We start from the raw sequence: 22,832 nt of genomic DNA on the forward strand, positions 1-22,832 counted from the left end.
CAAGTGTACGGGCCAAGGCAGACTGTTGGCAGTTGGGTCTTTTTCTCTTCCTCCTGTTGTGTCTCCCTACTCCTTCCAGAGCCTCAGACCTAAGAGGTTCCAGTGAAGGGAAACCACTTTTGGGAAAGAGCACTGCCTCACTGAGACACCCTAATGTTAGAGTCTCCTGGTAGAGGGTGTCCAGTGCTGAATGAGCTCAGAGCAGAATTCCTAAGGCACAGCTCACCTTACTGCTCCCCCAGTAGTGCCAGGCACTGCTCTAGGTGCCGGGGATGCAGCAATAAAGGGAACAAAATTTCTGTCCTCAAGAAGCAGAAAATAAGAAAGACACATGTCTGTAGATTTACAAGTACTGTGGGAAGAAAATCAAGGAAGAAAAATGAGCAAGTGTAAGGCTTTGGCTATAAATGGGATGATAGTGAGGCCCCGCTGAGGTGCCATTTGAACAGGGTCATGAAGGAGGCAAGGGAATCAGCAGGGCTTGGGGTGCTTCCTGAGCTGACAGTTCTGTGAGGCCGAGGTGACGGCAGCTGCAGAGACCTGGGGCCGAGCGGGCCTGGTTGAAGAGCAGCCGGAGTTCGTTGTAGCTGGGCTCAGAGGAGTGACGGGACTGAGGTGAGCCGTGTGGGGTGCTGGATTCCACCTCTGCCTCTGGGAGCCCCTTGGAGGGCTGTGGTGAATGAGAACGGGTGGATCTCACCTGGCGAAAGGCTGACAGGGAGCCACAGTGCGAAGCTGACAACCAGAGTCAGAATAGAAGGAAAGTGATAGATTGACAGGCGGTGCTAGTTGGAGCAGAATTCACAGCCCCAGCTGCTTAGGAGGACGCAGTCAATGCTGAAAATTCTCACGAAAAAGAGGAAATGGGTATATGAAACAGAAACAAGGAGAGAAGTAACATGGGAACAAAGAATTCAGGGCGGGGTTGAGTTGCAGAAGGAATGTAGCTGAAGACTGAAGGTAAAAGTCGAAAGCTCAGGTTGAAGAATTCTAGGGGATAAGGAGGTAGAAGATAATAGAAAAGTGCTGGCAGTACATTGTAAATCAATTAAACGTAAATTTTTTAAAAAAAGCATACTGTGGAGGCTGGGAGTAGAACTGCCCATGTCCAGATAATAGGAATTTCAGGAGCAGAGAGGAAATGATGGGCAAGGGAAAGAAAATGTTAGAAGGAGCGACCATGAATTTTTCATAATCATGAAAGAGGAAACATCTTCAATGTAAAGAGTGCTAAACACGACAGATAAAAGAAAGCCCACACCAAGACAGGTTCGATTGAAATGTAACAACAGAGATGTAGCAAAAATGTCAAATCTGTTTGAAAGAGAAAGTCATGAGTGAGAAGCAGATTAATATCAAATTTCCCAGTGGCATCTGTGGACCTAAGGAATACTTTTTCAGTATCAAAGTTGTTGTCGTTCAGTCGCTCAGTCATGTATGACTGTGACCCCATGGACTGTAGCACGCCAGGCTTCCCCGTCCTTCACCATCTCCTGGAGCTTGCTCAAACTCATGTTTAAGTAGGATAACTTTAAAACTAGAATTTACAAGCTACTCCACTATTATCTAAATGTGAGGATAAAATAAATTTTTTTCTCTGGCTGAAGATGACCTTGGAAGGTTTTCTACACAGAGGTCCTCTTGGAAACCTCTTGGGAGAAGTGGCGGTAGGGAGCAGGCAGTAAAATCCAGCATACAGATCTACTAGAGTACAGCTAGTAAAGTGTGCTCTTGACTGGAAAGCAAGGACTTCGGGAGAAACAAAGATTGCTTAAACAAGACACAGCACCACAAACTGTAGAGGAGGAAATCGAGTTGGATGACTTTTAAATTAAGGACTGTTCATCGTGAGTAAAAAGGCAAGCCACAGAGTGAGACAAGTATTCGTAGTGTGTATGTCTGACAGATTGTTTATACCTAGAATTTCAGAGAAACCCCTTTAGGTCAGTAAGAAAAAGTCAGACACCCCTTTTAGAAAAAGGGACAAGAAAACCTGTAACAGTGACTTGAAGAAAGAAGTTATCCTTGTGGCTAGTGAGCATGCGGAGAGGCGTTCAGCCTTGGCAAGCATCCAGAAATGGTGAGTTCAAGCCATAATGCGGTGCCTCTGCACATCCCCAGCATGGCTAAATGAAAACGATGAGTAGTAGCAAGTGTGGTTGAGGTGTTGGACCCTGCTGGTGGGGCGTATAAAGTGGTATAGCAAGTTTAGAAGATTCAGCAGCAAGCACTAAATGAATAATTGTGTGCATCTTCTACAGCCCAGTGAGCCTCTCCTAGGCTTACAACCAACAGAAATACATCTCGCATTCACTTAAAAATACGTTCAAAGATGTTCATGACAGCACAGCTTGTCATAGTCACAAACTGGAGCTAACCCAAATAGCCACCCAAAATAGAATGAATTGTGGTGTGTGCAAATGACAGAATTCTCTCCAGCCATGACAGCCTTGAGGGCGCATCAGCGATGTTCAATGAGAGCGGCCAGACCCAAAACATGGCCTACTGTATGAGTCCCTGATATTAAGCTTAAGAACAGGCACAACCGATCTGTGCGTCTCAAGGTCACCATGGAGGTTAGCTTTGGAAAAAATTGTGACTGCAGGGAGCGTGAGGAGGACACATGGGAGGTAGTGCTGTCCTGCTTCTTGGTCTGGGGGATAGTGCAGTAGTGATTATATAGGTGCATGGCTTCCCTGGTGGCTCAGACACTAAAGAATCTGCCTGCAGTGCAGGAGACGGGTTCAGTCCCTGGGTCAGGAAGATCCCCTGGAGGAGGTCATCACTACCGGCTCCAGTATGCTTGCCTGGAGAATTCCATGGACAGAGGAGCCTGGCAGGCTGTACAGTCCATGGGGTTGCAAAGAGTTGGACATGACTGAGTAATTAACATTTTTGCCATCACTCGATAAGAATGTCTTTTGAGGGTTTTTTTTTTTTTGGCCATACTGATGGCTTGTGGGATTTTCATTCCCTAACCAGGAATCAGACCGGGCCTCAGCAGTGAAAGCACCAAGTCCTCATCACTGGAGTATCAGGGAATTCCCAAGAAAGTCTTCACTTTTCTACTCTCATGATTTATATATTTCTGTACATAATACTTCAATAAAAAGTTTAGTAATAGTTAAGAAGAAAGGTTTAAGAAAGCAGTCTGCATCAATAACAATCCAGAAGTAAATACCGAGTAATCCTGACATGGAAGACAGGTGAGGAGAGGAGGCAGTAAAGAGAGATGAAAATGTCCTGAACTACTTCTCTTGCAGGGAAGTGTAGTTAGTAAGTTGAAGTAATTGATGGGAAAAGAGAAAAATAGTTAACAGATCCTAATAAGTTAATGGAATAACTACCAGAAGTACAAAAGTAGAATTTATGTCTTTTGTTTAACATGTATTGATTAGGAAAGGTTTGCTAGCAGTGAAGAAGGACTTGAAAATTAGTCTGTTAAGTAGGGTAGACACATCTTTCCAAAAAGAAATTCTAAGGAGGACAGTGCAGTACTGCTGCTATTAGAAACCCGGCTGCTCTCTCGTGTGACTGCTTTGTGGGTTCAGCTTCCAAGGTGGTCACCTCAGTGTCCAGGGTGACCGCTTTAGTTGAACCGATCATATGTGCATTCAGGTAGCTGAGGAGGAATCAGGAGAAAGGGCATACCCCTTCCTTGTAAGGATATTGCCCAGAAATCACATAGAAGATGGCCCTTTGTATCTCTCTGGCAAATTCCGTGACCACACGTGGCTTCAAAGGAGGCTGGGAAATGCCTTTCAGCAGTTGCAAGGGGTCTAGCTAAAACTCGGGATTTGGAAACTAAAGAAGAATGGAAGAATAGCTATTGGGAGGGGAAAAAGAAACAAAACAACAACTTTATTCTACTAGTACTTCTAGCCACCCAGTATGTGAGGGTTTTCCCTCATGCTCATCAATTCTCTGAAACCAGCTGAGTGTCCTGCAATTTAACTCAGTTCTGCAACTGTTCCTCTGGAGATGGCATTAGACCCCACAGGCTCAGGGCTCAGTCCCACAAGGTTGCCTCCCCTACAGATGCCACTCCCAAAGCCAGGGTGTTAACCTGTGCTTCTGATGACCCACTGGCTGTAAATCAGAAGTTCCCACAACCCTCTTCTTGGGCTTGATACTTTGCTGTAACAAGTTTACAGAACTCAGGTAGCTTGCTATTTGACCACTTTATTATGGAAAGGTATAACTGTTGAACAGTGAAGTGGTAGAGATGGATAGCAAGGATGCAGGAGAAGAGTGAGGTGCTTGTGTGCCTTCTCCAGGCAGTCACCCTTTTAGTACCTCCTTGTGTTCACCAACCTAGAGGCTCAGCAGAACTCATGCTTCAGGGGTTTTTGTGGACCCTTAAGTAAGCAGGCAGAATTGATTAAACTGCTTGGCCATTGGTGGCAGAACTCAATCCCCAGCCCCTCTCCCCTCTCCAGAGGTGGGTGTGTGGGGGTAGGGGCAAAAGAGCCAACCTTCTCCTCACAAGGTTGATTCCCCTGGCCAGCAGCAAGCCGCCCCCCACCCCCACCAATCCTTTGGAAGTTTGCAAAAGTCATATGCATAAATTGAGATGTTGAAAGATCTGTGTTGGGAGGAACAACAGACACTTTTCACCTTTATCACTTTGGAGCAATTTCAGGAGCCAAAGATAGAAGACCAAAATGTAACGAAAGATGTTCCCATTCCTCTTACCACTTGAGACATTGCAACAGTTTCAGAAGCTGTGTACCAAGAACCTTGCACCAAACCAAAGCATGTATTTCCTGTTCTAAATCACGGTGCCATAGGATGCAGCTAGGAAACTGTCATCTAAAAGGGAAATTGAGATGGAAGGCGAGAATGAGGGGAAAAAACAACGGAAAAGTATGGTAATTAAAAAACATAGGAGACTGAATTAAGTCCAGCTATAACAGTAATTAGAATACCTATAGATGCGTTCAGCTTATTCAAAAGACAAACTCAAATTGAATTTTTTTTTTTAAATCATGTTCAGTAACATGTTGTCTGTCAGAGAAGATGTAGGATGAAATTGAGGGAATGTGAAAAGTATGTCAAGTCAATATATCATACAGGGAATGTCGGTGATTGGCTTAATCCTTTTTCTAAAAAGAAAAACAACCCACTCATAAAATCAATTTTCCATGTATCCTGGCAAGAGGAAAGCATAATGAAATTGTTTCCATTCAGCTTTTTTTTCACCCGTGAGAGCCACCTGATTAATTGTGAGCATCTGCAATTATTTTTTTTCCCCTTTTCTGTGGATTACTCCAACCTCTCTGTTAGTTCTGCCAAGGTTTTCTGTAGATCTGGTCGCAATTTTTTTGTCTCTCTCTTAATTCTAACTTTACTTGCCTGATATGTATAAGGCCTAGTTAGCTCTGTACTACCGTCCCCTTTATTTATTTATTTATTTTCCATCATCGTCTAGCTCTGCTTGCCCAGAGCTAGAAGAGGCCAGTGTTCCTGAAATGGAGATTTGAGTTGCACTCAGATGAGGGTTAACAGTGTTGGTGTGTGTGGGGAAGATCACAGCCTAGCATGTTGTGAAGGCAGTGAGGATTGTGGCTACTAGTTGGTTGTTGTCTTGAGGATAATGCCAGATGCTGGGCTCTGGGTTCAGAGGGTAGACTTAAAGAGTGGACTCCTCCTCAGCGTAGCATTCAGCCTGGAGAGTGTCTGAGAGGCAGGCAGAGCGCAACGGAGCAGGGGGGGCAGGCGTGAGTGTTACAGAGCCATGGGCCAGTGCTGTTTCCGATGTGATGGTAACGACCTGGCGTGCCTGGGATCGGGAGATGCCCCAGGAGAAGGGTGCCAGGAGACCAGAGGCTTGGCCAGAGTATCTTTTGGGAGCAGAGGGACCATTATTTGGAGACGTAGCCTCTGTTTTCAGAATGTTCGTGGCATGAGACTCGGTCACAGTTGGTAGTGAGGTCTTGCCCCGTGTCAGCTCCTTCCTACCATTGCCTGCTTCCCAGCTCGCAGCGCCCTCGGGTGTGCTCGCAAGTTGCCTGACAAGTGACAGGCGCCCAAGCGTTTCCCAGGTACAGGTCAAGTCATTCTGTACAGAGGTCTTACTTTTTGATTTGTCTGTCAAAGGTAGAGTTTAAAAAACAACAAAGAGCACTTTGTATTATGTAAGTTTTCAGGCATATAAAATATATCCTTAGATAGTCATCATTAGGTTTCTTTTTTTCTTTTAATTTATTTACCTATGGCTGTGTGGGATCTCAGCTGGGTCATCGTTCATTGCGGCGTGTGACCACAAGGCATGTGAGATTTTAGTTCCTTGATCAGGTATTGAACCCGCATCCCCTGAAGTGGAAGGCAGATTCTTAACCACCAGACCACCAGGGAAGTCCCTGGATTTCTTTTTGACTGAGTTTACTCTGAAAACTACTGGCACTATTTTCTGAAACATTGTATATGAATGTCAAATAAAATTTTTCTCACTTTCTTTCATTTCAACCAGAAGAGTTGTCTGTTTAAGAAGTTGACAGATGTTGAATACGTGTAACGGCCTTATATGGATTTTTGCCCTCTTAAGTTCAGAGAATAAAATAAGTTACCAGTAAACAATGACTAAAAAAGGGAATGTTAAGCCATGTGCCTTGAGGTTTGTATGTCAGAAATTGAATTTCACTGTCTTGTAGTATCTGCAGACCTGAGTTAACAGAGTCTGCTATATGAGCCCAGCCTTGAGTAGCGACTTGTCTGCATAGGAGGTTGGGCATTCTGGCAGCACCCGGGACAGGCCTTGGATGTTCGTTGAAGTCCCCTGTGTGCCATAAGAGTGTGTCCCTTGGCTCTGTCAGGCCTCACTTAAGGAGCTGCCATAGTTCTTGGACTTCTCTGCAGCATGAAGATGAGGCTCAGTGAAGCAAATGCTCTTCAGGATTAGCGAAGGTGCATTTCTGTGGGTGGTTGAGAGCCTGGGGAGCCCTCTTTCCCTTTCCCTTGCTGTGACTTCAGAATGTGAAGCAGAACTCAGTTCCTGACACCCATTGAGGCCCCTCAATAGTCCCTGACATCTGCCTACAGTGTGGGTACAGGATTGCTCATCTTTATTGCCACACCCCACTTCTCACAGGGAGCCCTGGTTGACATCAGATCCCATGAGGCTGGGCTCTCTGCAGGGACAACACAGCTTAATTATTTCCTCTATTCTAAAAAGAACTCCCAATCTGGAAGGAAAATCATCATTGTACTAGGTATTTGAAACATTGCAGACAACTCATTTCCTTCTACCTGTCTTATGTGGATTTTGGTAGAAAACTTGATAAAATTGTTGTCAATTTAAGATTTGGGGCAATTAGTCCTTGAGTTAATTAGTCCAAAATTAGGAATAAATCTAAAATAAGACACTGAAAAATACTGAAACAGAAGTTTGAAACAGAGAGGTTTTCCACTTTGGTAAATTTCAGGAAACAAAAGCAGTTGCCTGGAATAGCACAGTGACACTAAATTGCCATTTTCGTGTTCTGGTGTACTTACAGCCATCTGTTTAATTTAGGTCTAGAGTTTTGAGATAATTCATCTCTTATCACCATTTTTCTTTCTCTTTCACTGGTAACTCTTAAAATTCAGGGAAGCTGATGATTTATCAATCAAACCAGGATGCCCTGAAGGTCAGCCTTGTGGTTTATCTCACTGAAAGATTCAGTGTATGACCATGTGGATGAATGAGACAGGAAGACCAATTAATTTCTTTACTCTCAAGTCAATAAAAATTTACCTTGAAGTAGCATGAAAACGGGCTATTTGCAATTAATTTTAAATAACTGAATGTGGAGAACATGTGTTTCTTGAGAAGACACCTTCTTCTCAAGCAAGCCTTAAAGAGGACTTGCTTCTGTGCACAAAGTCAGTAGCGTTGTTTCTGCTTCTCTCTCCCAGATCAAGCACTGCGCCTAGCAGAAATTTTACTACCTCTCCAAAATCATCAGCAAGTCCCTATTCCTCAGTGTCTGCCTCTCCCATTGCAAATGGTGATAGCACTAACACCTCGGGGATGCACAGCTCCGGTGTCAGCAGGGGGTAAGAGCAGGTCCTTTCACTTGCCTTCCTTTCCCGGGCCCTCCCTGACAGTTCCTCTGCTGCTGCCCTGAGCACATGCAGGACTCGGGTTCCCCGTGAGAACCCGCTGCACGTGGCTTCTCGTTCCATTTCATCCCCCCAGTAAAGAGTGCTTCCTAGTTCTGGTGTTCTTGTCTTCCTACCAGCTGATGTTTTCCCATCACTGCATTTGTCTGTGAAGGGATGGGCTGGCCTTCTGGCAGAATGGCTATCAGGGTGACTGTCAGCTGCAGGGGGGTGGGGCGTGGACTGCCTGCTTCTCCTCTGTGTGGCTGTGATCCTTCTTCCAGGTGTCAGAGCACCTGCCATAGAGCGCAGATAGAGTGGTAGAGGAAGGTGAGGCGAGAGAGAGAGTGCACACACACTCAGGCACTGCCAAGACCAAGCGTGGCCGGGTGGGTAGTGGCAGGTGCAGGCTTCCATCTTGGTAACCACAGTGCTCTTCCCCAAGATCACCTGGCAGTTAGCCCTCTGGAGGGATATAGAATTAGCATTTGCTGAAGCCTTTGCGACCCCATGGACTGTAGCCCACTAAGCGCCTCTGTCCATGGGATTTCCAAAGCAAGAATACTGGAGTCGGTTGCCATTTTTTTCTCCATAATAAAGCTAGAGAGCAGAGGATTCAAACAGCATCTCTTCCCCTTAAGGATTTGCTTACCACCTATTATGTCAGGTCATGGCAACCCACTCCAGTGTTCTTGCCTGGAGAATCCCAGGGACAGCGGAGCCTGGTGGGCTGCCGTCTATGGGGTCGCACAGAGTCAGACACGACTGAAGCGACTTAGCAGCAGCAGCAGCATGTCAGGTCAAGGCGGGGGTTGGGGGAGCTGGAGGGCTGGGGAGGGGAGTAAAAAGAATTTATATCATGGGGTCATTATCAAGTGAGAATTCTAGAGGCCCAGGTGAAGCCCCAAGAGGCATCTTGAGGGCATGTGAGCAGCACTCACTTGATTGCTGGTTTGGGTTGTGTTTTCCAGTGGATCTGGCTTCTCTGCTTCGTATAATTGTCAGGAGTCCCCATTGACTCACGTCCAACCTGGGCTCTGCGGACTCGGAAACCTGGGGAACACCTGCTTCATGAACTCCGCTTTGCAGGTAGGGGGGAGAGCTGCCATCTCAGTTAACACCGGGTCTCCACAGTACTTGAGGCTGGGGTGGGTTGGGAGGATCCTCTCCAGGGTCCCTAACGACCCATGGTTAGTACTTCAGGAATCTGCCAGTGCATAGCCACTGGGTGGTACAGAATGGCCTCATCAGTGTTCCTGGCTTCAAAATGTCTTCTCAGTTTGGTTTGGTTTTATAGTGAAAATATTTTGACTTTTGTTGACCCTTAGAGAATGATGTCAAAAAGTACTGGAGTACATGCCTGGTTGGTCTCTAATGGGGTGAGACCTCAGGGCGGCTGGCGCCACGCCACTGTATTCTTGCCTGAGGCTGACCATCTTCACCAGTGAGCTATCTCAGCTCATGCCGGTTGAAACCTCATTTATTCATCCACCAAATATTTATTGGGCGCTTACTGTGTAATGGGACTGTTGGGGTCATGGGCTGAAGTTAGAGCCCAGCTACAAAGTTAAGAGGGCACAGTCCCTAATAACTGCCTTCATTTCTGACACCACTGCAAGTTTGGGGGTCCCTAAAGATGACCCTCAGTTTGTTAATTTGCTCAGACTCATAGACTTCACTTGAAAGTAATTCTCCTTACAGTTACAGTATATTATAGGGAAAGAATACAGATGACCATATCTCACAAGAATAGCGGCAAGTAATGTAGATAACATTTTAGCAAATCAAAATCAGTAAGGTCTAAGTAAAAGTAACACATAACAAGCGGGAGGGGTTTGTGTTAGGAAAACCAGACTGGTTTAAACACCTGAAAAATTAAGCAGTGTCTGTAAATATACTGACAGTGAAGGAGTAAACTGTGTGATCAGGCACTTGGGATCAACGGCCTCTGCCCTCAGCTTGTCTCAGAGACGGTTCTTAGGCGGTGAGCTTGTCTCAAGACAGTGTTCCTGGAAGGTTCATCACTATGTGGCCACCAGCCTTGGCCTTTGAGAGACTGTGCCTTCCTGTTGTGAGCCCTCCAGAGAATCTGAAGGGAGTGACCTTCATTTTGTGGAGTGACCTTCACTGCTCATTTAGAACTGGGTTTTTCCTGTGTGTCTGTGTGCTTTCCAGAAGGCGTGTGAGCTGTGATCATTTCTCTTTCAGTGCTTAAGCAACACAGCACCGTTGACCGACTACTTTCTCAAAGATGAATACGAAGCCGAAATCAACAGGGACAACCCCCTGGGAATGAAAGGGGAAATTGCAGAGGCCTACGCAGAGCTCATTAAGCAGATGTGGTCTGGCAGGGATGCTCATGTGGCACCTCGCATGTTCAAAGTAGGTTGATATATGTCTATTTTGGAGAGAGTGATTTAATGTTGTAATGAAGTATTCCCTTACTTGCACTTTGGCATTAAGATGGGCTCTGAGACTGCATGGTCAGATCCTTCTTTTCTGTTCAGTCATTTAGCACATACTTACCTTAAGTGACTTAACCCTCACCTCTGGGATGAGGGTTCTTCAGATATCATTTGTATTGTAAGCTGCTTGCTCAGAATACGGTATTCTACGGTGAAAAAAGTGAAAGTGAAAGTCGCTCGGTAGTGTCTAACTCTTTGCGACCGCATGGTCTATACAGTCCATGGAATTCTCCAGGCCAGAATACTGGAGTGGGTAACTGCTCCCTTCTCCAGAGGATCTTCCCAACCCAGGAATTGAACCCAGGTCTCCCACATTGCAGGCAGATTCTTTACTAGTTGAGCCACTTTAAATGGCTGGTACCCTAAGCCAGACCATAAAAATTCAACCTAATATCCAGTATTACCTGAGATGTTCTTCCAGATTCTCTGAGACTGGAACTTACACCAGCTGTGGTTTCAGTTGAGCCCTTAAGTCGGGAATTCGGTTGACAGTCTGGGAAGGTGGTGTGAGGGGCAGTTCTCACTTGGATCCATCAGTTAGGGAGATGGGGAGGTGGGTGAACTGCAGTGGGCACTTGAAACAGCTCTTCCTTCCTTTGCTCTGAATGTTCCTGCCGAGGGAGAAGTGGCTTGCCTCCATGTAGTGAAATCTGGGAATCCTATTTGGTTCAAGGAGACTTAATGAAGCATCTGATTCACAGAGGGAAAAAAATAGCACCTAAGCTCGAGCAGAAAATTAAAACCTTATATTGTTGATTAAAATTGAAAACAAATTATTTCCATCCTCTTGGGCACATTAATCCCTGGGCAACACGTGTAAGTGACTATTCCCAGAGTTTCTGTTTCCATAGGTCTGGGCTGGGGCCTGAGAACGTGCATTTCTGTCAAGTGCTCAGGTATTGCTGATGCCACTGGTTGGGTACTGCATTCTGAAGATCAGTGACGTAGAACAGTACAGGGCAGACATTTATGGCCAGGAGGGCTCTCTCTCTTTTTTTTTTTAATTAAACTTTTTATTTTGTATTGGCATATAGCCGATTAACAATGTTGTGGTAGTTTCAGGTGGACGGCAGAGGGACTCAGCCATACCTATACATGCATCCATTCTGCCCCAAGCTCCCCTCCCATCCTGGCTGCCACATAACATGGAACATGGTACATGTGCTATACAGTACATCCTTGTTTGTTTTCCATTATAAATATAGCAGTGTGTACATGTCCATCCCAAGCTCTCTAGCCAAGCTCTCTATCCCTTAGGAGGGCTCTTACGTACAGGAGGATTCCTCTGGCTGATGCAGGTACCATTTGTGAAGTTCTTAGGGAGACTGAACCAAAGGAGGAGGTTGGAGAGGGATTCATGGAGATGTAGTTAGGGAGTCAGTGATTACTCTACTTGTAGGGTGGTGGCTCAGGTTCCCAATCTGTAGTCATTCTGAATTTCAGATCTTAGCCCTCTTCTCTCCAGTGAGAACTACCTGCCTTTAGGCCCTTGCGAAGTTAATGGGATGACTGGACCAAGGGTCTTCTTCCTTCTGGTCCTAGGTGACTGCAAAGTTATTTCTGATGACAGTTTCCCATCTGACTTCCCTGGTTCTTTATAACTGAAAACCTTCTAATATGGTTGCTTTTATTGTAGACTCAGGTGGGACGTTTTGCCCCTCAGTTTTCTGGCTACCAACAACAAGACTCTCAGGAGCTTTTAGCCTTTCTTCTAGATGGATTGCATGAAGATTTGAACCGTGTGAAGAAAAAACCCTACCTAGAGCTGAAGGATGCCAATGGGCGGCCAGATGCGGTATGATACTGGAGATTTTTGGACAAAAGTATTCCACAGAAGCCACCTCCAGGGGCCTTCTTCTGGTCTCGGAGTATTGGTGACGGGGCCCTGGTTTTCTCTCACTGTTGTTGGTGACGTGGACATGCAGTCTCATAGAGAAATGTGTTGCAGAGGGGCTAACTCTGGTTACCTCTGATGCTCCTTGTTGGTGTACCAGACCATTGGAGCCACCAGGGAAGCCCCTGAAAACAGTGCCTGTAGTGTGGGCCTTTGGGATTATTACTCCTCTCATTAATATCCAACTATGATTGTTAAAATATTTTGTTAATAATATTATTTAGGGCACTTTTTATTTTTTTGCCTTGGTTTTCGGATCTCTAAAGAGGGAATTTAGTATTTAAGTTATCCTATCACATTGGTATGATCAATATGAATGCTTTAAATTTTTATTTAATTAATTAATTTATTTAATGTTTGGCTGCACTGTGTAGCCTGTGGGATCTTAGTTCCCCAACCAGGGCTCAAGGCTGGAGCACCCCTGCAGTAGAAATGTAGAGTCTTAACCACTGGGCCACCAGGGAAGTCCCCTCAATGTGAATACTTTAAAGTAGAATTCACATCTTAAAAGGAAAAACCATGAGCTAGCTCATGAAGCAGCTTTTTTTTTTTTTTTTTTTTTTAATTCAAGCGGTGTTTTTTAATGTGAACCATTTTTTAAAAATTCTTATTGAACTTGTTGCTTCTGTTTTTGGTTTTTCTATTTTTTTGTCCAAGAGGCATGTGGCATCTTAGCTCCCTGACCAGGGACTGAACCCACACTCACCTGCTCTGGAAGGCCAGGACACCAGGGAAGTCCCTGAAGGGCCTTTGAATTATTGGGAGCTTTAGGAGACAGTCCCCCCCGGCAGGCCCATGTGTCCACAGTGCTGTCAGTTCGTCTCTGTCCCAGAACCTACGCTCGCACTTTGTTACACGTGGGACTGGGCTGGCATGTGCAGTGAGTCTGGTGTGCTAAGAGCAGTCGTGGCCCTCTGGCCTGGACCCAGTACTTGGCTACACAGACTGCCTCACAGTCCATCTCAGATTTTGCTGTGAATCATTCCGGATGCAGAGGTTAAGAACTGGGAGATGTTGAGAATGTTTTATTTATCCGCTTTCCTTTCTTCCAGGTGGTGGCAAAGGAAGCCTGGGAGAATCATAGGTTGAGGAATGATTCTGTGATCGTGGACACGTTCCATGGCCTCTTCAAATCTACATTGGTTTGCCCAGAATGTGCTAAGGTTTCTGTGACCTTTGACCCATTTTGCTATCTAACTCTCCCACTGCCCTTGAAGAAAGACCGAGTTATGGAGATCTTCCTAGTTCCTGCCGACCCTCGCTGCAGGCCTACCCAGGTAAGAGAGTCGGCACCCTCACGTATCCCTTGTGAGAGGCCTACAGACCCAGAGTGGGGCTGCTTCCATCTGTTATCACAGGAGCTCCATCAGCTGCCTCTGAAACCCCTTGGTGCTTGCCTTGAGCGTGTGCCTGTGTCCTCCATCAGACCTCTGTGTAATCCCGTGGCATTCCAGCGCATCATGGAGACTTCCGGGTGGTGATCCAGAGTCCGCCTTCCACTGTGTGGTTCCCAGGTTCAATCCCTGCCTGGGAAACTGTGATCTCAGATACCACAGGGCCACTAAGCTCATGCACCACGAGTAGAGTCCGGGTGCCACAACTAAGGCCCGGGACAGCCAAATGAATGCAGAATTTTTTTTTTTTAATGTGTATTGTGGAGGTCCTCTGGGCTCTGCTGTCACCCTTTCCCCCATGCTTCATTCATTTGTCTAAAGGAACCTGGCTGATCTGCTACAAAATACTTAAATCTGAATGTTAGGGAACTAGAAACAGTTCCTTGGTCATGTTCACCCCTGAATCAACTGGGAGAGCCTGGCCAGAGCAAAAGGCTAGATGGAAAGGTGTTCAGCCCAGCTGGTGGCTCACTGCATGATGCTTCTAGTTTTATTTTCTTATGTCTAAAGAAAGATGACAAAGACTGGTTGGCAATTTGTAGAATTTTAACATTTTTTTTAAAAGGAAGTAGTGAACATCTCCAAAAAGATAAAAAAACGAAGCCATATGTAGCAGAGAGAGAGATGGCCCAGCTTCTACGTGGTGCTGCCTGAATAGAGAGACAGACATTGAGGCCAAAGACTTGCACGTTCGCTCTTCTGGCAGCTCATCTGGCCCTGTCCTCACCACGGGCACCTCCACCCTCCATGGTGCCTGCTCCTCCCAGCTCATCTCCCCGCCCCTCTCCAGAGCACCCTCGTCACCCCTCCTCTCTCTCCTCTGCAGTACCGTGTGGTTGTGCCACTGATGGGGGCCGTGTCTGACCTGTGTGAGGCTGTCTCCAAACTGTCTGGCATTGCTGCAGAAAACGTAAGGCGGGGTGTTTTGTGGCTCTCTGCCTATTGGGGGCATTTCATAGTCCTTTGGAGTTAGTTTTCAAACTTTTAGTCACTTTTGGGGGCTGGTTCTTATGGGCCAGCACATGTGATTGTATCTGGATGCCTCTGACATCCTGGTCCCCGTTCACTGTGCTCAGTGTGGCTGAGACTGTCCCTTCTGGCCTTTGGAACAGTCTTTCCATCATGGAGGACACCTGGCTGTGGTCAGAGGGCCAGGAGTGGGACTCTGCTGTCACCTCCCCTCCCTTTCTTACCTGACCTTGACCTCATCTGTAATGTGAGAAGCTTCACCTTCTTTCCTGTCCCAAAGGAAATCTTTATTTTAAAACAGTTGCTCATGCTGGCCCTTCTGCCTGAGCCTGGCCCCACGTGGAGGTGGGGAAAGTGAAGACCTCTCCATGCATGAGGACCCCTCCTCCTGGAGACCCCCCAGCCCCTCCCCTGTCCCAGCCCTGGTCAATGCCCTTCTCCCCACTCCCCTTGCACCTCCTGCTGGTGTCAAGTTGTAGGTCTTGGTGGTTGGGGTTTGCTCTTTTCCGCTATGTGTGAGGATGGCCTGGGGACCTCCAGCCTCAGGGAGCACCCCAGAGCACTCTGGATGACGACTGGTCTCTGGTCCGCACCCACTTCCCATCACTCCCACCACTGGAGGGCAGATCCTGTCATAAACCTTGGGACAGGTGTTACTGGCATGTTCTCTGCTGGCGACAGCCTTGCTGCTCTCCATTAGACCTTGACCCCTGAGCTCTGGGCCTGGCTACATTGTAATCTCTCTGGAAGCAGTATCCCTGCAGCACCTTTTTTTTTTCATCGGCACCTGAGTATTAAGTACGCTATTCCTATTGATTCTTAGATGGTGGTCACAGATGTGTATAATCACCGGTTCCACAAGATTTTCCAAATGGATGAAGGTTTAAACCACATCATGCCTCGGGATGACATTTTTGTGTGAGTACTTAGGGGTTTCTGCTGTGGGGTCAGCGGAAAAATTCCAGAGGCTTTGCCTAGTTGGTGAAGATCTGGCAGCTGGTGGGTTTGCCTTGACCCCTGGGCGCATGAGATGGACATTCAGGGAACTGTGGGCAGCCACCAGTGCTAAGTGCCTGCGGGCACTCGGAGCTAGGCATTCCAGATAGCTCTTCTCGGCATGGGCAAGGCTCTTGTCAGCAGTTGCTCCTTGTTAAGAAGGCCCGTTCAGTGGTCCTGCAGATGATCCTGCTGTCAGAAATGCTTTTCTCAAGAAGAGTCACAGCTTTGTGAGGGGTCATGGGAAGACAGGAGAAGGGACACAGTACAGGAAGGGAGTTTTTCTTTCTCTGAGCCATAGGTAGTGGGTCCTCACACTGGTGCCATCTCAGAATAACAGGGAAAGTCGATTTAAGTCAGAGAAGGCAGTGGCACCCCACTCTAGTACTCTTGCCTGGAAAATCCCATGGATGGAGGAGCCTGGAAGGCTGCAGTCCATGGGGTCGCTGAGGGTCGGAGGACTGAGCGACTTCACTTTCACTTTTCACTTTCATGCATTGGAGAAGGAAATGGCAACCCACTCCAGTGTTCTTGCCTGGAGAATCCCAGGGACGGGGGAGCCTGGTGGGCTGCCGTCTGTGGGGTCGCACAGAGTCGGACACGACTGAAGTGACTTAGCAGCAGCAGCAGCAGATGGAATTTTCTCATCCCTTTGGGGATAGTGCACTCCAACTGCAGCCCATCTCGGCCCCTTCCAAGTCCTCTTGCCTCAGGGCTGCTCAGTGTGACTGTGTGTGTGTGTGTGTGTGTGTGTGTGTGTGTGTGTGTGTGTCCCTCTTCCGGGTGGGGCGGAAGCTTGCCTGCACCCCCCAGCAGCCGCTTGTCAGAGCAGTTTGCATGGGGACCACACCCGCGTTGCATATTCCTCAGTCCCTCTCACTCAGAACTTTGTCTCTGCTGAGAGAGGTTTTCAGGGTTTGGTTTTGGTTTTGGTTTTTGGTTTGGGTTGAGGAATACAGTCCACAAGGGAGGCATTTCCTTCCCTTTATGTTTCTGGGGCCTGTAACTTCTGGTCACTCTAAAAGGAAGCGTTCTTAACCACACCCAAGATTCTTAATTCCGTCCACACAGGAGCACAGGCTGCTGCCCTACTCCCAGCTACCTTCCCGTACTTCACAGATGGAGGGGCCACAGAGCTGGGACTGTTCACTTCTGACCCCAAGTCCTCAACACAGTCTCCCTCAACTCCAGAGACTAATGTTCGAACATAGCTAAACTGAGAAGAACTGGGGCATCACCTTGTGGAAAGATTGGCGAACCACCCACAGAGGATTTTTCCAAGGGCTTGAGGGCCAGTCATTATGAAAGCAAATTGTTATGATAAGTTGATAATGGTTTTACGAAAACACAGTTGGAGCACTTAATACTTCATGAGCATGTGAGGTACTGTGAGACTGAGTTACTTAGTTTCTACCTCCACACTGTACGGTAGATGATAGATCCCATTGTCCCTGAATAAACAGAGGTTTAGGCGCTTGGCCTGGTCCCCACAGCCAGCGAGTGGCAAGGTGGACTGGATCCCGAGCCAGCCTCCCGGTTCAAGGCTTCGTTCTTGACCTTTATGCTGGACCCCAGGGTTCTTACCTTAGAGCACATCTTAGCCGTCTTTGTGAGTTTTTCTTTGAACTCCTGCACATATTGCAGTCAGGACTGTTTGTCAGGCATCTGGGGAGGGTTGTATGTGTGTGTTTAGTTTTCGAGAATTGAATCAGTAAGTTTGTGTCTCCCCCTATAGGAAGAGGGAAAGACTACAGTCGGTTGCCAGCAATTTTGGTAACATCTGTTCCAGGATAAAACATCTGTAAATCTCCCATGTATTCGCTAAGTAAGACACATTTTTCAAAATCATTGGTTGGTCTTTTAGCAGTTTCGTTGGTTATCTTGATTTTTGAAAAAATTAAATCTGAGTCTTTTACTTGAGTGTTTTTGAACAAAGATGGCAAACGGATTTATAAATTTGCTTCCTCATTTGAAATGAAGAGTCTTTGGCTTTCTATTCTAGGTATACGTCCTTGTACAGTATTTGGTTTGATCAAAGGGCAGGGCGCTAAGAATGCCTTTTCTAAAAGTTGAGCTCCTTGGTGGGTGACGGAAGATGAACTTGATGGCCAGGCCCCCCATGTGCCTTTGTGTCTGAGGTGATGGTCTGGATGCCAGCTGCAGTCTGTGTTGAGTCCCAGTTGAAGGAGCACAGACTTTAAGGCCATGGCTGGGGGAAGGAGGAGCACGTTAGCCCCAGGGCCTCGGTGGTATAGGTTCACGTTGTGTTGACAGACAGTGACCCTCTTGAAATTCCTGACCCAGCCTCTAGCATCCTCTTGGAAATGCCTTATTCACCTTCTGTACTGAAGAACGCTCTGTTCTAGTAGCCCTAGTCCTGGCCGCCATGTAGCTGAAGTGCGGATCTGCATCGCTCACCGGAGCCTGCCGTTAAAAGTGCTCTCTTGTGTGATTGACACAGGTACGAAGTCTGCAGCACCTCCCCGGACGGCTCTGAGTGTGTCACGCTTCCCGTGTACTTCAGGGAGAGGAAATCTAGGCCGTCGAGCACTTCTACCGGGGCAGTGCTGTACGGGCAGCCACTGCTGGTTTCTGTCCCCAAGCACAAGCTCACCCTCGAGTCTTTGTACCAGGCGGTTTGTGAGCGCATCAGGTTGGTGGGGGGAATGCCATTTGCTGGTTCTCTAACATCAGAGAGGTCCAGTAGTTGAAGCGACTGCCCCCTGCAGAGTGCCAGTGTGGCCCCGCTGTGCTCCCTTCTCTCAGAAATACCATTGTGCTGACCCTTGGGAGGGCAGGGGCAGGTGCTTCTGGGACAGGCCATGGGCATACCTAAAGCACCATGACATCGAGCACCTCAGGCTCCTCTGGTCCCTGGAGTCATGTCTTCACACTTCTCAGTCACCTGCCTGAGAAGTCTGGTGCTTTGATGGTATTTTATATTTGAGTACAGTTTCTGAAGTACTCCACTGTCATTCTGAAGCTGATCGTTAACATTACTGGGAATTTTTTTTTTTACATGAGGGTGCCATGTAACAGTCATCAAAGATTAGGAACAGACTTTCTGAGAGTCTTCAGTGACCTGGTAGTTAGACATCTTATCTCTTGGATTCCTCTCAATTTCTTGAAGTGTTAAGCCATTCCATGATTTTTAAGGCCCTTTTATTTACATATATTGCTTTGTGAATAGTTCAGTATATAATATATGGGAATATATAATGCCCAAATACATAGGAACAACTTCTAGCTGAGGAGAGGAGAAAAATAGTGAACGGTTGCAACTAACGATTTCTTTCTTCTTTCAAGCCGCTATATAAAACAGCCTTTGCCTGATGAGTCAGGCAGCTCACCCTTGGAGCTGGGGGCCTGCAATGGCTCCAGGAGCGGCTGTGCAGGTGAGCGCTCGCCTCGGCGTGAGGCTGTGACTAGCCAAACCCCTCCTGGCCTCCCTCTTCTGAAGGTGTTGTACACTTGGGAGAGGGAGGCTCTGGGCAGGCGGGGGGAAGGGGGTGCTGGGGGCTGAGTCCAGAGAGCAGACCTGACAGCCGTGTCTGCACCATTTTGCTCTGGCAGAGCCCATCGTCTGCCTTTGACACCTTGTGGAATTTAGACGTGGAGGCTGGGTCTCACCTCAGGGAGCCAATAAGCATTAATAGGACCGAGTGACTTGCCCATGGTCTTGAAGCAGAGCCAGGATCTGCTTCTGCTCTGTTGGGATTGCTGAATACACACTTGCCTGCCTCCACAGCCTGGCTCTTGTCTGCAGAGCTGTTATCTGGCCCTTCCCCGTTACCATGCTGCAGCCGCTGCCCCAGGCGTCCTCCCAGCCTGTCAGAAGGCAGAGACAGGCTCTCTTGGGTGTTTCTTTCTACCCAGGAAGCCACGGGTGGTGGCCAGCTCTGGACAGCTCCTGCTGTGAGAGTGAAGAGCCACAGCTGGATTAGCAGTAGGGTAACCATACCGTAGGAAACCCAGAGCCCTCGCTGCCGTCTTCCTGTGGCCTTGTGCTCACAAGCTTGTCTGAACAGTAAGCTGTGTCTGACCAGCATTGTGGTTGTCTTCCTGCTTTGGGGGGCCTAGGTGACTGATTTGGTGGCTTTATTCCTATAAAACTGGAAATGTCCTCCAATTCCTATGCTTCGCAAAGAGCTGAATATATAAATTCTCAGTTACAAATGCCCACATTTCTGCATGACAGGCACGGTCCCGAAAAGAGAAATTGACATTAAAAAAGTAACAACCATAGACTAGGTCCTGGCAGGATGTTCCAAATTGTTCTAGTGATTTATGTGTTTATTATAATCATACTCCTATTCTTGCCCAGAATATCATGTTCTCATCCCACTAGGGACAAAGAGGAGTGTATTTTGTGCAGAAATCCCACAAGCAGAGATGTTGGAGGGTAGTCCTGCGGTGACTTGTAGGTTCTTGGTGCTCTGGAAGTTGTGGCACTGTGACTCCCAGCTTGAGGTGTGGAGGTGGACTTCAAGAAGTCGCTGTATCCCTTTGAATCTTGGTTTATCCATCTGCAAAATGGGATGATGACAACAGCTTCACAGAGTTGAAGTTACAGTTTAATGAGGTAGTGTGGTTAGAGTATCTGGCACATGCTAGATGCTCAGTTAATAATAGCACCATGTAAGTATTTGCTGTTGTTACACACTTAGCCTAGTTTCTTAGACATCCCATCTGTCATTCTCCTAATTAGGAAGAATTACTGCCTTCTTTCAAATCCCAGCAGTGAGTCTTGGTGCGTAGGCTTCAAACTCTTGTTTAATGTTGAAATAATTCTGACTCCTTTACTGTCATGGCTGCTTGTTAGGTCCACGGTGGCTGTCCCCTGCTGAGTCTCTGAGTCCCTGGCAGGGCTGGGTATAAACGGCACAGTGCCACTGCTCCAGGAGTGAAGTGAGCTGGTTAGGGAAGGAATCTCTGTGACAGCTGGGACTGGCAGTCTCGTGCACACTGGCTATTTCAGAGCACTGTTCATGGGGACCCAAGTCACACCCTCATCCATGGCTCTGCTGTTCCTGGGGCCTGGCAGGGAACTGTGCTGCATTATCCTGGGCCCGACTTTTCCTTCCTCATGAACACTCCCAAGACACACTGTCCTTGAAAGTGAATTTTTACGGACAATATACATCTGACCTCCTTTCATCAGTTTCCATTTCTACTGCTATTTCCCTGATTATATAAACTTCTTATTTTGAATCTTTTCTTCCCCTGTTACTTTTACATTACCTTTTGAAGTTGTCCCCATCTTTGTTGAAATGACGTACCTGATATCTTAAGCTTTCCCCTTTGGCTGCCCAACAGCAAAAAATATGATCATGGATCTTTTTATTGCAGCCATATGTACCAGCCAGTTTTCTGGGAAAAATACTCATCAGTATGTGTCTGTACAGTGCCTCTTAAAGCTCTCTCTCTCTTTTTTTAATTCTCTCTCTCTCTCTCTCTCGTTTTTGGTGGGGGAGAGCTGTGCAGTGCCACTTGGCTTACAGAATCTTACTTCCCTAATGAGGAATTCAACCCTGATCCACAGCAGTGAAAACACTGGGTCCTAACCACTGAAGCGCCAGGGAATTCCCCTTAAAACTCCTGAAACTTGGCAATCCAAAGGAATAAAGAGAAAAAAGGAGGGGAGGATCCTGTATGCCCTGTTACTGGTACCTGTCATGGCGGCTGCACCTGGAGGACATTCAGGAAATACTTGCTGAGAGAGTCAGCAGGTTCCCTGTGGAGGAACTGAAGATTTTCACTTAATACTTGTGTTATCATGTTTAAAAATTTGCATTTAAATTGTTTCTTACCAGCCTGTCTTCCTGAGTATTGAGTATGTGTTTAATTTTGGTCTTTTGGTGACTTCTTTGGTGGTCCAGTGGTTAAGACTCTGTGCTTCCACTTCACTGGGCGAAGATTCGATCCCTGGTCAGGGAACTAATATCCCACATGCTGTGTGGCCAAAAAAAAAAAAAAAATATTTGGTCCTTTTCTCTGTTGGCCTGATGATCAAGTTGAAGAGTCAGACTATGTCAGGTGAAGCCCAGTAAAGTAACCAAGTGTTAAGAGGCCCAAATTTAGGACTGGCAGGATTGCTGACTGAGGTTTGTACCTTCGCCTGGTCCCTTGAACCTCTCTGGGCGCCTGCGTCCTCCTCGTGGAATAGCAGTGCCCTCTTGCCTGCTGACCAGGTTGTGAAGAGGGTCCGTGTGAATTTAAGTGCCTTGTAAATGCAGAGAAGTGTATATAGTTTCCCATGCACAGGACAGAACCTGGAAGGAGGCACCACAGTTAGGCATGAAGTACAAATTTCAGGGTTGAAACAGTGGCATATTCCCTACACTGTTGGTTTTTTTTTTTCCTTCTCATTTGTGTGCTAGGTGAAGATGAAGAAGAAATGGAGCATCAGGAAGAAGGCAGAGAGCAGCTCTCAGAAACGGAGGGCAGTGGGGACGATGAGCCGGGAAGTGACCACAGCGAGGCCACCCAAAAGAAGAACAAAGGCCGGCCTTGCCCCAGAAGGCTTTTTACCTTCAGCCTTGTGAACTCCTATGGCACAGCTGACATAAATTCCCTTGCCACTGATGGGAAACTACTGAAACTCAACTGTAAGCACCTTCTCTGACTTTGCAGACTCGGCTTTGGGGGACGTAGGGTCTACTGGAAAATCCTTTGTACTCAGCACTCACCACATTGGGCTTCTGTAGTGTCATCGTGTGACTCCGGGGACACACACTTGAGTGATCCTTGGCTGGCAGCTCCCCAAAGACCGTTTCAGAGACGGGACCTGGCTCTAGCCCTTCCTGCCACCGTTTCTTTGGCCTTCTTGTCAGGCTTTTCTCTTCAGTCCTTGATGACTTCAGAATGAAGTACGCTGTCCCTTCAGTCCCACCACCCTTCAGGACCTTTGCTGTCAGTGATAACACTTCTCGTGACCCTCCTTAGGTGGCAGCATTTCCCCGGACATAGAATAAATGCAGATTTCTTTTGTTCCATGAGAATAAATACTCTAGAGATGCAGCCCATCTAGAG

At 47.1% G+C, this 22,832-nt stretch overlaps 1 protein-coding gene across 4 annotated transcripts in view; it reads left to right on the forward strand.

Moving 5' to 3' along the window:
- The window catches only part of USP4 (ubiquitin specific peptidase 4), a 39,848-nt gene that overhangs the window by 10,396 nt on the left and 6,620 nt on the right, over positions 1–22,832 (forward strand). For 2 of the 4 annotated variants that reach the window (XM_025272022.3, XM_006053250.4), the window contains exons 7-16: positions 7,897–8,037; positions 9,054–9,171; positions 10,291–10,464; positions 12,184–12,342; positions 13,494–13,718; positions 14,662–14,745; positions 15,628–15,722; positions 18,262–18,453; positions 19,107–19,195; positions 22,181–22,408. In XM_025272022.3, coding sequence (XP_025127807.2) covers positions 7,897–8,037; positions 9,054–9,171; positions 10,291–10,464; positions 12,184–12,342; positions 13,494–13,718; positions 14,662–14,745; positions 15,628–15,722; positions 18,262–18,453; positions 19,107–19,195; positions 22,181–22,408 — 1,505 coding nt within the window. Of the gene's footprint in view, positions 1–7,896; positions 8,038–9,053; positions 9,172–10,290; positions 10,465–12,183; positions 12,343–13,493; positions 13,719–14,661; positions 14,746–15,627; positions 15,723–16,871; positions 18,213–18,261; positions 18,454–19,106; positions 19,196–22,180; positions 22,409–22,832 lie in introns of those variants that run through there. The other 2 variants (XM_006053251.4, XM_006053252.4) reach the window with 2 other exon arrangements.

Source organism: Bubalus bubalis, chromosome 21 (assembly GCF_019923935.1).
Source record: "Bubalus bubalis isolate 160015118507 breed Murrah chromosome 21, NDDB_SH_1, whole genome shotgun sequence".
In the NCBI taxonomy this organism is placed as follows: domain Eukaryota; kingdom Metazoa; phylum Chordata; class Mammalia; order Artiodactyla; family Bovidae; genus Bubalus; species Bubalus bubalis.